Genomic DNA, 14,887 nt, shown 5'->3' on the forward strand with positions numbered 1-14,887 from the left:
GCCTTGCGTAAACGAATGCACCCATTGTGATCAGCTTGTACATTGTATCAGCAATCTATACGAAAACATTACATAGTTTTCACTAATATGCAAAGTTGCATTAATTATTGTTGTTGCACCTCTGAAACTTTTTTCGTCAGAACGCCTTAGATTTCTACGTTAAATAATACCGGAAATATTTTTACGTTGAAATTTCTCGTGAAAAGAGAGAGGAAAGATGACTGTTTTCTCCGTCAAAAAATATGCTTCGGTGATTCGACGCAGGTTTCGCATCTGCGACCTTTATATTTGTTGGGGGAGACGTTTAGGGCAGACATCTTTCGCAACGTGCGACGTAAATTTAGGAACCCTAGCGGACGGAAATGCGGTAAAATGAGAGCCGCGTACAATCATTCTTTTTTCCCCTGTGGAGCCGGAAATTCACCGCGGTCGCGATTACTCGCATTTTTTTCCGCAGTCGCACTCGGGGGAAAGACGTGTATGTATATCACGGCGGCGCGCCGGGGCGTTTTCCGCGTCCGTAAGCATGTCGGCCGCGTGCACGCGTGACTCCGTGGAAAAATGCATCGCGCGAAAAATACCTCGCGCAGTCTCTCCCTTCGCGCTCACCGCCGGGTTTTTCCCTCGTCCCTTCGCCCACCGGCGGCGCCCTATCCCTCATGTCTACGACGTTCAAACGAGTGCATTTTCCGCCGATGCGTCCGCATCCGCGCCGCGCCGGCAATGTCAATATTTCGTTGTTGGCGCCGCGAGCATCCTCGCCGCGCGTGCACGTTTATAACGGAGGAAATTGCGCGGAATTCCAGCCGTTGAAATGGCTCGGGGGAGAAAGAGAGAGAGAGAGAGAGAGAGAAGGGGGAGGGCAGGAAGAGAGGAGAGGCTGCAGGAGGTGCGAGCAGGAATGCACGTAAGTCTGGTTACCTTAAGATCGGCTCGCGCGCGGTGCAAATGGCGGTGCATACCGTCGGCGCCCGCCGGCTGCATACGACGATGAATGCCGACCGTATTGCCGCCGCGTGAGAGAGAGAAAGGGGTAAGAGAAATGGATGGGCAACCATGGTAAAGGAGAGGAGGACGGGAGAGAGGGAGGAGGGAAAGGAGCAATGAATCGATCGTAATAAAAATAACTCGAGCGCGAGGGATTCTTCGGCGTTTTGTCCGCTCATTGTGCGCGGCGCCAGAATGATTATGCGCGGCAATCATGCCATCGGTTACGAGAAATAGCTGGCATATTTAAGCGGGGTTCAAAATTCACGGATTATAGAGGTATAGGGATGTTAGAATGTATTTCGAGCTTGTTAATAGTTGGATGTAGCAAGTGATTAAATGATATACGGATCGTTTTAATGCACCTACTTTATTTATGATAGTTTCTATTTTGATAGAATTTAATAACATAAAATTAATTAAAATACTAGTTAAAATTTTCATTATTATCATTTTTACATAATATATAAAAAATTAATTATTGGAACTAATTAGAGATTGCAATTGTATTTTATTCTTTGGGATTTATTATAAATTAAAAAGATTTTAATATTTTATTAATATATTAAAATCTTTTTAAGAATTTTTTTATTTTATTTATAACGTGGGTATATGTGGGTGTATGAATAAAAAATGTTTTATTTATAAATGTATACATAAAAAATTATTGAAAATAAAAAGTGCTAGTAGAAATAACTATGTTGTGACTGATTTAATCGTAGATATAAACTACTTGTTCGTACGGTATGTACGCATCAGAGAAAATAATTTGGAGGCAAATAAGTAAAATAATATAATATTTGATATAATATATGTTTCTCTCATATTGTTCCATGGCGTTAATGATATTTATGCAATATCGCACAATTTCGCGAAATACTATATAAACCCATTAAATATTATGTGTCACACAATTTTATTATTAATTCATATAGTCCACAATCAAAATTCATGTACTTCACAATACTAATTAAATTATAACATTAAAAAAATTTACTGGTATTTAAAGATGAAAGGAGAAGAGATCTGTAACCAACTAAAATCCCTGATATTCCTCAGAGAGGTTTTAATACAGCTATAAGATTCACGCGGGATCACAATTTCGCGTTGATAAATGTAATGGATCGTGTTTAGGAGTTTACGAATCACGACAATGAAACGGCGGAGGCGGCCAGGCGTCGTCTATTTGGTTATGATGGAGCTGCGACCTATCCGATATCGTAAGAGCGAGTTGCGTGAATAATGTGATCGAATGGACACCGAGTAAATGCGAAATCAAAGTATCTAGGTGTACCGAAACAGAAAGCAAAAGCACTGCTGTCGATCTAATCGGCATAACGAGAACACGAAATCTCTTTCGTCAACAAATCCGCGAAAGAGAGATAACGGTATATACCAATGTGAAGAGAATGCACGAATGCACGTTACAAGCGAGATGATTTGTGTATAAACGTAAAATTTTCTACATGTCGAATAAATTAGTAGTTTATACCAGTCTATGGTCAGCCACAGTATTTCTACTAGTATCTTTTATTTTTTCAATAATATTTTATGTATACGTAAATAAATGAGATATTTTTTGTGCACACATTACAAATAAAATATATAAAGTCAGTAAATACAGTACATGTTTTTAAAACTATTGCGATATCAATAAAAAATTGTGATTCTTTATCAAAAATTCATATATGTGAATCAACAAACTCTTTTCGCAGTGATTTCGATTTGAGTATGATTTCTCTTCATCGAGATATTAATTTATTCGACACATTTATATAATGCAATGAGTTCATTTGACACCAGTTTAAAAACGTAGTATAAAAAAATTGCAGTGAGGAAAATCGACTTCGAGAGAAACCACGCACCTAAATGAAATGAATTGTTGATGAAATGAACTGCGATACAATTATTTAATATAATTCTAAGAATTATGTAAAAAATGTTATTTAAATATAAATACGTAATTTCATATATTAATATTTTATATTAATTACGTATTAACATTATATAATTAATTTTACAGATTAATTTTTCAACGTTCGCGAGATAATTAAATAATGGTCGAAATCTGAAATGCATTATCCGTAATCGGATGTGGCATTAAACATATTCTGCCTTCGAATCTATACATATGTAGTGACGTAACGCGTTTATTCGATATATTGTATCTCTCATACCGGCGTGGGTAACCCTGTCGGGCGTTAATCAGCTTAAATGCAAGTTTAATCAACAAGTGTATCAGAACTTATGCCCATTTGCGTCGCTCTAATATCCGATGGGATAATGTCGGTTAATGGTTACTGCATCTTCTGCTTTATATATAACATAACGCCACTGGATTTTGTAATAAATAATAAATCGCATTATAAACTTTCAGATTTTATCATCAAAACTTTCTCCCATGCATTCATTACTACGTTTCATTTTAACCTGAGAATTTATATTCCCTAAATGTTATTATTAATTCTTTTTATTTTATTACAACCGTTCTAAAAATATCAGTTAAAAAACGAGAAGACTAATGCGAAAAAGAACGTAAGAAGAGACGGGAGTTACAATTTCCTTCGTAATGGCGGCCTCGGTCTGAGCGTGGATGATTTATGTATACGCCGATTATTACCGAAATATATCTCGCGCGCTGGATTTATTCCGCCCGCGAGTGGATTCTCTCTGGAGTGTCGTGTACGAAACACGAATCCGCGGATTTTTAAGGAAAGTTCGTTCCGCTCCCACGTGCGTCGTTCGTCACTCGTGGGAACTGTGGGTAAATCGACCTCGAGCCCGCGAGAATTGCCTTATTTCAGCAATCTTTGTCAATGCGCGTCTTGGTATTCACCGCGTTATATAAGATTGAATATAAAATAGTAAGCAAAAAACATTGGGCAGTCATCGATTACGTATTTACGTTTGTACGGTTGGGGACAGAAAGGTTGTCAGGTTAAATTTCGGAACGCATCCTATTTAAAAGTGGATGAGCACTAATGCACACAGCTTGCGCAGTGATTTATTATATAAGAGCAGACAAACAAGATGTCAAATTGAAATGTTAAAAGAATTGGTAATTACTGACATGGTAGCTGGATATTAAATATAAATAGGATGCGTTCTCCGAAACTCAACCGGACAACCTTTCTGTCCCCGAACTCTACGTACAGTTTTTCAATAAGAAAACGCTAGTTTTCGCGGAAACGAGTCTCACAGAGACTTAAGCGAGCATTAAGAGCGCATGGATGGTGATTGAAGAAAATTACGTTGCATCATTTATTTGTGCGGACGTCAAGATGTATTTCGTCGTGCTTCCTTACGCGGGGCAAGCACAATTACTTCTTTCATGACTTTACGGAATGCCGCGCGGTAAGTGCGCCACTTTGCCTCCTTGTCCGCGACTTATTGCGACTTCGCTTAAGTTCGCCGGGACAAAGTACGCAAACTTTCGTTTTACGGGGTTTAAAACAGGGACGTTGTCAAATTGCGTTTCGCCGGGCTAATTTTTCAAGCGTACGCGGCGGAGCGATGAAGTTCGAAATGACGCGGCGCGGCGCTGCGGTGATAACTTTCCGAAAATTGTTACGATTAACAGGGCAAAGAAATGTCCCGTCGAACGATGATATCATATGTCGGAATCCTTTAAAGGATAATGCGAATAATTTCGAGGTGGATCGGAAACACACGCAAATCAAGTTATTCACGTTGTATCCCGCGCTTGAGCACAAATTGCATTATAAACTTATAAACTAGATTTAATAAACTATACGCGGAATTTGTAGCTTGTTCCGTTTAAATATCCAGCGTTGAAAAGAGGGTAAAAGTTGACTTTAGAATTCACGAGTTTAGTCTCGCGCGCTTTTACTTGATGAAAAATCCAAGATGATTACTTTTGCTTTACTTGAAAGGGGATTTTCAGGACGCGGCGAAAGAATAGTGAGCGAAAGCGCGGCTGTTATCACTATAATACGTATTCAGCTATCTTTTGCAAGCTTATCCCCGTGCGGAAGGAAGCATCGTCGTCCCTACTAGCTTATATATGAAAAATTTAGGCTCTTATCGATAGTACTCGTGTCGAATGCTCTCCCATGTAATGACATCGTGTATTATCCTACTAGGAGAGGATAATGTCTCGAATAAAGCAGAATAATTATCTGATTCATCTCGTTATAGGTATACATATACATGGCTCATTTTGATCGTTAAAAAAATGCACCATTTGAGACGAACAGAAAATAATTATAGAAAAAACTTTATTTTAGAAATTTTTGTAGAAATTGATTGCAGGCAAACAACGGTTATTTTGTTTTAAATAATATTTAAATAAATAAATACGTCCTTTCTCTGCATAGAAAAAATATATGCGAATAACGGTATATAATCACAAACAATATTCCTATATAGCAAAAATATTTGAGTTTTTATTAGAAATATAGCAGAGAATAATCGCTCAAAAAACACGAAATTAAGTACGATGAACGAAGAGAGATATAAATAAGAGTAAACGAAGTGAACGAAAGCTGCTTAAGATAGCGTTTATATAGGAAAAGAAAGTGCAAAGCGTAAGGCAAAGCGTAATGCAAAGCGGAAGGTACTTTCCGTGAACGCGGAGACGAATACTTTTGGCAAATTTTCACCTCCACTAAACATCCTCTAGTGCTTTATAATTTATACTTAAAATTATAACAAAAGCATATAAACGGAGTAAAAATAATTAAATAATTAAATAAATTTGTTTTGCTACAATTCCTATATAGTGACTTAATATTACTATTATTTGCTATATTATTTGTTAAAAAAAACATTTTGCTATTGTCACAACAAAATAGTGTAGTATAATTAAATGTAAAGGTAATGCAATATTGTTTATTAAATATGTATTTTGTTTCTTTTTGAATGTTGTAAAACAATATCTAATGGATGTGTATTCATTAAACGGAGCAAGCCATGGGAAAATAAAAATATTGCGCTCGAGGTAAAAAGAGATATAAAAAGAGAAAAGATAATAATGGTGTCATAACATGGACGCTGCGCTACAACGCGGTTCGGTGTTTCCGTCGACGAGAGTCAACGTCAGCATCATAAAAAAATTTACATTATACTTGAACCTCCCGGCCCCCGATAATTACGAAAATTACATGTTACAAAATCTATTACAGAATTACATAATCCTTGAATGTAAAACGACAGCGTCGACCTAAGATGCGATTCAATGCAAATGAGATTTATCATCCGTAAAGTAAAAAATCGGGATCACCGCGGCATTTTTCCGTTTTCATTAAATACACATTACGATAGCTGGTATCATAACAATGGCGCATAATTGCTCAACGTTCTAACAAACGTTGATAATTCCGCGATGACTCGCGTTGCAATATTCATGCCAATAATTATTACGACAAAATATGTAAAGGCGGAGTTTGTGAGCCCCGGTCTGGCCTTTCTCGCATACTACTACTGAATGCGCATTTGCGAAGTGGTCGCAGACAAATGAGCGAGACGTTGGGGCGGCTGCTGCTGCGGCGAGGATAGTTCGACGTTTCCATAGACAAGCAGCCCGAGCTAATTTGCATTGCGGTGGAACGTTTCGTGTTGGAGTTGGCTGCATCCGGGTAGTCATCCACCGGCACTTCATGTCGACTCCCTGAAACGTCGATACACCCGGTACGCGTTGCTCGCGGCGTACGCGAAACTAATAACCGTGCAGAGTGTTTCAAGAGAATGATCTGCTGCTCAGTTACGCGCTTTCTCAGTGCGCTATGTAACGAACAAACAGCGCGAGTGCGTATATCAAAAAGATATTTCGGCCACCATATATATACCCGCCGTATATCTCTTTGGCTCGGCGGGAATTAAACTTTTTGCTACAGATAAAAAGATATCTATATCGTACATCTCTCGCGTTTGAAAAGTTTGGAAGTTTCCAAGTCGGAGGGTCAAAACGCCTGGTCACGATAACGGGAAGTTCAACATAGTCTCGAATTAATTTATCAATTCTCCGTAATCTAGATGGTCACGTTAAGATCGTCACGTTAAGATGATTTTAGCATACTCGAAATTATTGATCGCGAAGCTTCATTCCACAGAGTTATTTTTTGAAAAGTCAATAATCTTGGTGGAAATTGAAAATAGACAAATTCGCCGATTTAATCGCAGAATCCGTCGCAAAAATTTCTCACGTTTACCCCGGGGCTAGCCTGCATTGGTATATACAGAGTGTCTCGCGGAGGGACGGCGAGCTCTTTATTCTCTTACGGGAGAGTAAATTTAACGCGAGTGCAGACGCGAGCTCGCGCGCGAGACTGTTTCCGAAGACGATTAAACTTCATAAGCGGGCCGTTCCTTACGTCTCTGTCGGGCAGGCGACAAATCCTCGGATTAAATCAAACGCGATTCGCGTCTCGCGCAGTCCAGAGAGAGAGAGGAAAATCCAATCTGGGAAGCGGAAAAGGCGAGATTCTGAAGCGGAGGTACCAAGGCCTCTAATGGAAAACGAATCACTCGGAAAACTTTCGGTACGCGCGCGGGGCCGTCGAACAGGACGGGCGTGCCTGCGCGAGGAAGTTCGCCGTTTATTCGCCGAGCTATAATTTATTGCGGGGGCAGTTGGTGAATTCGAGGCAAATTTTTCGACGAGGGCGGGGGAGAAGAAGGCAACGAGAGATTTTCGCGTTTATGCCACACACGTGGCAACCTGAAAAGCAGCGTAGTAGCGATCGAAATACGACTACAATGCGTCACGTTTCGTCGTCGTCATCGTCGTCCTCCCTTCCCCGAGTGAGTCGACACGAGATCTCGCGCGATGGATGGCGGGGGAACACAATGGCTCCATTATGACGCGAGGAAAACGAATTTGGAAAAGTTTCTATGATGCATCAGGTGCTTGACTTCTCGGTGGCTTCGGGAACGAAATTGCACAAACGGTTGAATTTGCTCCGCGAAAATTCGTCCGTTTTGCGCGATAAACTCATAAGAGCTTTATTTGAGAGAAAAATGTTTATAACTCGATTCAAAAATGATGACTCGTAAAATTAATGACTTAGACAGCTAAAATTGACTTTTCTATTATGGCTCCAGCTGCTTTATAAAGCAAACATATAGGTTCAGTTTTAAATCTAATCCTTTCAATAATTTTTCTACATAGATAGAAAGACAGATTTATCTTCAATGAAATATTTCCAGTTATTGAAGATTCCCATATTCACATCAGTAATGCCAATTTATTTACATCCATGCTGTTGCATGTCAAATCGCCTTCGCCATTTCAAAACACGATAATTTAATCAGCCTAAGACGTGTTTTCGGATTAAAAGTTTATGAGCGAACGAACTACAGGGTTTTAGTTCAAGGAATAACGCGGTGTGCAGCTGGCGCAAAACGAAAGATGCTAGCTGCAAGATGAGTGATATAAAAAAGCCATCTTTGGAAAAAAATGCGAGTACGCGCAGTTTTATCTCCGCTATTCTCTATACACATTACGTGCCTATCTGCGTTACTGGTGTTTCGTAATATCACTATTTATCCGGGAACGACGAGAATATTCCTGATGTGTGTATGTACGCGGATTCTCAAATCGCTCCCCCAGACTCTAATTAATTCGAATAATGACTGCTAAACTGACGTAACGCGAGGCACTTTCACGTGCGTTTTATCTGTCGTTCGATACACGTGACTCGTGTGAATAAAAGAAAAAGTTTGCCCTGTCATATTTGTTACTTTCTATCTAAGCACACCGCTTTACTCAAGATTGATAATTATTATACAATTAAAAATAAAATATTTCTAATCGTTCCGAGAAGAAAAAAAGAATAAAAAATGACATTAAATTCTTGTAAAAGTTATCAGGAAAGATATCTTGAAATAAAAAACAAGATGCACGAAGGCAGAAAATATTTCTATAGGAACCCTGAATGTAGATAACGTTACGAGATGATCAATGAGTAAATCGAAAGACATTAAGTTTCATTTTTTCAATTTTTCACTGAGAGTACGACAATCGAGACGACAATCGTCGTTATCCGGGAAATGTGTGTAGTCCGGACTCACGCGTGATATTTCGCTCTCGTGTAAGTCAGGCGACTAGCTTGTAATTACACTCACCGCTCTCCGCGGACGGGTAAATGTTGAAAGCCGAATCCTTCAGCCAGGATGTGACCGCGACGTATTCCTTGACGAAGGCCGGTATCTCGCACCTGAGCACCCCTGTGTTACCCGCCAGGACGTAGGCGTCCCGCACTTGTACCTCGTACTTCTGGCGTACCACTGAAAGAAGAAAAGTTACAGCCGCTTGAGCGTGGAAATAAATGCCGGGTGGAGAAGAGGGAAATGGAAAGGAGAGCGAGGGACGCGGATCGCCCATATCGTTCTCAGCGACAAAGACTCCCGGGACAATGAAAAAATATAGAGAAAGAGAGAGAGGAAGGGGATGAAAAGGAACGGGAGGGAAAAGGTTATATCGTCGTGAAACAGGATGTCGTATTCGCGAGAATAATACCGGCGGAAAAATGGAAAAGAACGGTCCCGGAGAAAGAGAGCCTTCTCCCATCGACGCGCACCAACATTGCGACGTTTCATTTCATTCGGGATTCATCGTTTCAATCCTGACAATTTTGGGCGATACCGGGCAGATTCTCGGTCTGCAGGATTCCACGACGAAATTTGCTCTTCATCGTGACGGATCTCATCGCGTCGCACGATCGCGATGCACGTTAATCTCCCCCGTAGAGGCGAAGACGAAGATGAGAAAGCAGAGGCTCGGATATGACGGTTTAAGGAGCGATGGTAGGAGTGGTATATGTCGCGCGACGATATATCGGAGCTGTTCTATAAGCATGCAATGTCGGATTCGAGTGATGAATATTCCTCTTCCGGCGAGCTTCCGGGATCGGAAGACGACCGTTCCCGCTGTCCGCATGATTAATAATACCGCCCCTGTTTCGCGCGACAAGCGTATTTCTTCGACAAAGCTAGAATCGATTTTTTCCTCGGCAAAATTTCCAGAATTGCCGACAAATTGCAAATTTAAAGACAAATTAAATAAACAAGAAGCTTTTATTATAAATGAATAATACTGGATCCGAGACTATATATTTAAATAATGTACTTGCATTTTTTAATAGTAAAAATAAATTATTCTTAAACAGATGCAATTAATAGTCCAAATTCGACTGTAAGAGTGTTCAGATAACGAAAATATTTAATCGGGATAATTCAAGATTCTTTCATCACTGATATCATTATTTATGAAAGTTTTTTACCCAATAATAGACAAATGTAATTTTTGCTAGAGACGTGTAAAGTGAGTCCACACCGTCCACACCATCATTCATATTTATTCTATTTATTACCAAGCAAGTTTTCAGTATTCCATCATTAAAACAACATTCTTAAAAAAGACCAGCGAGACATATTAACGCTGAAAAACGCGTTATTACCGTTGCAGCCCGGCACTTCGTTTTCCTGCCGACCTCATTGTTCCCGCGTGCGAATACCGGCTTTTCAGAGACAGGCAGTTTCGGTAATTAGCGCTCTGCCTTGAAAACTTTTGCGATATCTTCGTGACTTCCGTGCCGCCCATCCTTTCAACGGATAATCCACCCCCTTCAATTTTCTCGTCCCGGCGGAATTTTCTCCCGACAGATGGAAAATTTCCGATTCGCAACCCGCTAAATGCGATAAGCGATCCTTAGCGGGACATTCGCTTGGTGTGACTCTTAACAGCGAAGGAAAAAGAAGAAATCGCGCGATCGTTTGTCACGCCCGGTCGTATATTGAGCGGCCGAGAAAACGTGTCGATCGGTCGATACATTCCTCGTAAAATTTACTGATCTTTCATCCGCGAAATTCGTTCGGCGATATCTCAGCGCGGATTTTCTCCAGCCAGAGGGAGTTCTCGTTTCGTGTCCGACCGAAATATACGGCGGTCTGTTTCTACTTACGCTCGGTGATAAATTTCGCGCGGCTAATTAAGAAGAATTGCGCTGTGAAACTATCAAAAACCGCATCGTGGCTGGTGAAATATTATACACGCAGTTATAAAAATTACAAATGTGCGTCCCATTAAGTGCAATTAACGGCGGGAAATTACGAATTTTTATGCGCGTTTATGAAGAAAGAGAAAAAGCTCGTGTTTCTCATCTCGTTAATTAACACCATAAAATTATAATAACTGTTAACTGTTTTAACGTATTAGTGCATTTTTGCACTTCCTTCCTGAGCTGCAGCTGCTATTTCTCACGTCATTTTCGGAGCAATCTGGTACACGTGCATAAATGCATCTTACGTACTTTGGCGGCAAGTTCGCGAGTCTTGATCTTGGCGCAGGTTGTTAGCTATAAGCGAGAGCGTGGGTTTAGTGTCATCCATTTACCACGGCGGCGCGGCGACGGGGCAGATGGGGGGGAAAAGCGAGTGGAAAAGAGGAGGACCCCCGCTCGCGATAAATGTAGTTGGCTTGGCTCTGCCCGAGCGCACGATCATTCTTACCGCCCTCCGGGCGTCCGAAGTCGTGGATTTAAAACGTCATTCCGCGGAGAACGGTCGATTACATTTAGCTCGACGGAGGAGGCGGGAACCTCAGGGAGAGACGGCGCACGATCTGATAATGCCCCAAGACTGTTGATTTTTCCGCCGGCCTGTACCTCTCGTGAGGCATTCGAAACGCGCAAAATTGATCGTCCCAGCCCTTCAACTTCGCAACGAATTACCACTCCACTCCGGGTACCACACGGGGGGTATTGACGTTAAATACATCCGAGAAGTAAGCGCTCAACGAGATTTTTCAGATAACGAATTTTTACGACGGCGAAACGCGCCAATCAATTGTTGTTGTGCTTGAAAATTGCGCAAATTTCGGTCGACGTTGAGAGAATTTAAACGGTACGTGATATTTCAACGATAGTTTCGACCGAAGTTCGATATTTCCTAAGGCTACAATCTACATCGCATCAATATGGATGCGAATATGAGCAGTCTGGACTCGCGGCATATATGAATTGTTAATTTAATGCATTAGGTATTATTATTATTAGGAATAGAATTTTACGGACGATTCGAGATTCCGGCAGAGTGGCCAGTTTAGCGTCCGGTGCGGCAGATGCGGATGCGTCGCAGAAAAAAAAACATCCGGACATTGGCGCAAACGTCTTGAAACGCGAACAACTCTCGCGAGATTTACCACTGAAGAGAATCTAGGATTTTCAAATTGCGGCATGTTTATGGCGCGTGAAACTTCGGTGCTTCCGAGAAGTTATGTCTTCGTCGCAACTTTTCAGGGAACTCGCGTGTAATTTTAACACGTCCGAGGGTCCCTATGGATATCGCTAGTTTCACCACCTTATTTGACACAAGCCGAGCTTTCACGCGTATTGAAGCGGCGGTGCGAAAACAATCGCGTAATTGTTCCAATATTCATTCTGTCGTATCTAGACATAAGTTTCATTGTTAACAAATTTATTAAAAATTCACAATCGAGAAACAATTAAAGTCAAGTAAAAATTAGTAGCGTATTAAAATCTGAACTACCTATTGAAAAACGAGCTAAATTTGGCCATGTATCTAATGTTATCAAAGCCAGTTTGTAAATACACGATGATCGGAGTTAGCGATTTTTGACTTGAGAAACTCAAGGTCGCACGTGAAGCTCGTAAAGTTGCATGTCACGCCATCGTCGCGCGTGATAGTCTGTCTCGTCTTTTTTCCGCTCGCCGCTACGTACCGTACGTACGGCGAGCGGGCTTTAAGGGACGGTGAAGGATCAATCGGGCGGAAGAGAGCGAAAGACCGAGGGTATTACGGCGAGACGGGATCGAGGGAGTCGGCGAGAAATAAAGGAGGCGCTTTCTCTCTTACCGGCCTTCACCGTGATTTCACGGCCGAGCACCTTGCCGACGCTATTCGACGCCTGGCAACGATAGACGGCCGAGTGCACGTCGTGCCGGTAGCTCTCCGCGCCGAACGGCAGGAAGTACATGGAGCCATTCACCAGCATCTCACGGATGTTCGGTATCGGCAGGACCGGCGAGCCGTCGCCCATCAGCCAGTCGATCCTCGGCGAGGGACTGCCGTGGGCCGAGCAGTGGATCATCGCCCCGGTGTCGTTCGAGAACTCCACGCTCGAGCGCGGCTCCGAGACCAGCACCGGCCCTTGGCTGTCCAGCACCACTCCTCGTCCTGCAACGAGAAAAAGCGAAACGTGTCAGAGAAAAGCAGGTCTTTTGTGCAAAACGAAACGTAAATAAAGTATGAATAGAATGTCGACGCAGTCAAATTTAATTTTAATTCTATGCTAAATTTTGAATGGTTTCTATCGAGACACCGAAAACTTTTGAGTTACAAAGAGGCAGATGATTTTTGTAAATTGAGTGAAATATTAAATTGGCGCGAAATGTTTGTCATGCTTGTCGGATAAAGTTGAAAATAGAATTTCAGTAGAATTGAAGCAAAATTGCTTCGGTGTATTCTTTCTTCCCCCGTCTAGAGAGAAAATGTTCAATTCCTTTTCAAAGAACTTTAGTTTTCTGGCTTTATTTAATACAAATAGACTTTAACAAAAGTGAAAAAGCGAAAACATTTCACAACAATCTAATATACATGAAAGCACTTATTTTTAACCCTTCGTCTGTATACGTGAGTCTATGGCATCTGACCCAAAATAATATATCTGCTCGTAACCGTGAAACTTGCAAGCTTGCCAGAAAATATTAAATGAATGATGCTTGAAAAAATGACTATAAAATCGTCAACTACAATGCAGACAGGTTAAATCTCGTGAATTTTTTCAAAATTTTTAAAATATTTTAAGGTAGAGAAAAATAGCGTCGAACCTGTAAAAAAAACATACAGACGAAGGGTTAAATTCGTGCGGACTTTACTTCTTCAAAACTTCAATCTGTCACTTAAAGACTAGGGTACATTTACTGCTTTGAACTTTTCAAGTTTGCCGTCTACTAGGTACTTCCAATTGCAAAATTTACTTTCGCGGAGGAATGCGCATCTAAATCTTTCTCTCTGCGGGAATAATCCCGCATAGTTTTCAGAACAGTAGCAAAAGCGCATCGCGACGCGTAGCCGGGGAGAAACAATTTCCCATAAATCTCTGCCAATTTTTACCCTGGCTAAGAAGACGAGAAATGTTCCGCCACGAAGTCGAGGTACGACATTCAGGATGTATTCAGAGTAAGAAGTTTAGATAGTAAAATACGCAAAAGGGGCATGCGATACGCGACACAGAAAATGCGATGCGTAGCATACGCGGGCATTACGGTGGAAAATGCATCGAGACGATGCTACACGATTTTAAAAAGCGTACCGTTCGAGGAAACCATCCATCCGAGACACAGCAATAATGTCGATTCGGTCGTTCTCCGTCTGCATCGAATATCGAATCACGCACATTTGATAGGACAATCTGAATGTAGCCCCCCCCCCCTCTCCGTGCTCGACACAAGAAATATTACCGCATGAAAAATCCACAAATGGTTGTCTGAGAAAGTTATTTAATTTCTATTTTTAGACGCAAACATTATTCTTTCCTAATAGAAGTCTATTTCAATTAAATTATTATAAAAACATAAACGGACAAGTATTAAAAATTTAAATAAAAGTATTAAAAGTAACGTTCCGGAAAAATCTATTTTCAGAATTTCAGAATTGTTCGACGTATCGGCAAGTAGGAAATAAGATTGCGGCTCAATTATAAAAGGGCATCGATTCTTTCGAGAGGCGAGGTGATATCGGTGCGATAAAAAGAGGAAAAGGACAAAATTATCCGATTTTCATATTATGTTAAAAGGCACAGGAGTGGCGGGTTCTTCGAATCCCGGACGGAAAGATTCCTCTCTCGGGTATCGAGAATAAAAATGCCGTGGAAGAGGGATCTAACGGATTGATCGCTCCAGTTACGGCTACGGATTCG

General features: G+C 41.1%; 1 protein-coding gene across 3 annotated transcripts in view; it reads right to left on the reverse strand.

Annotated features, from left to right (window-relative positions):
* The window catches only part of LOC112465174 (Down syndrome cell adhesion molecule-like protein Dscam2), a 162,594-nt gene that overhangs the window by 70,132 nt on the left and 77,575 nt on the right, over positions 1-14,887 (reverse strand). For all 3 annotated transcript variants that reach the window (XM_025032604.1, XM_025032602.1, XM_025032603.1), the window contains exons 3-4: positions 12,823-13,143; positions 9,073-9,234 (exon numbers count right to left, since the gene is read on the reverse strand). In XM_025032604.1, the coding sequence (XP_024888372.1) occupies positions 9,073-9,234; positions 12,823-13,143 (483 nt within the window). The remainder of the gene's footprint in view (positions 1-9,072; positions 9,235-12,822; positions 13,144-14,887) is intronic.

The sequence above is a fragment of the Temnothorax curvispinosus genome, unplaced genomic scaffold (genome assembly GCF_003070985.1).
Source record: "Temnothorax curvispinosus isolate PA1 unplaced genomic scaffold, ASM307098v1 QBEX01014974.1, whole genome shotgun sequence".
NCBI classification, from domain to species: Eukaryota; Metazoa; Arthropoda; class Insecta; order Hymenoptera; family Formicidae; genus Temnothorax; species Temnothorax curvispinosus.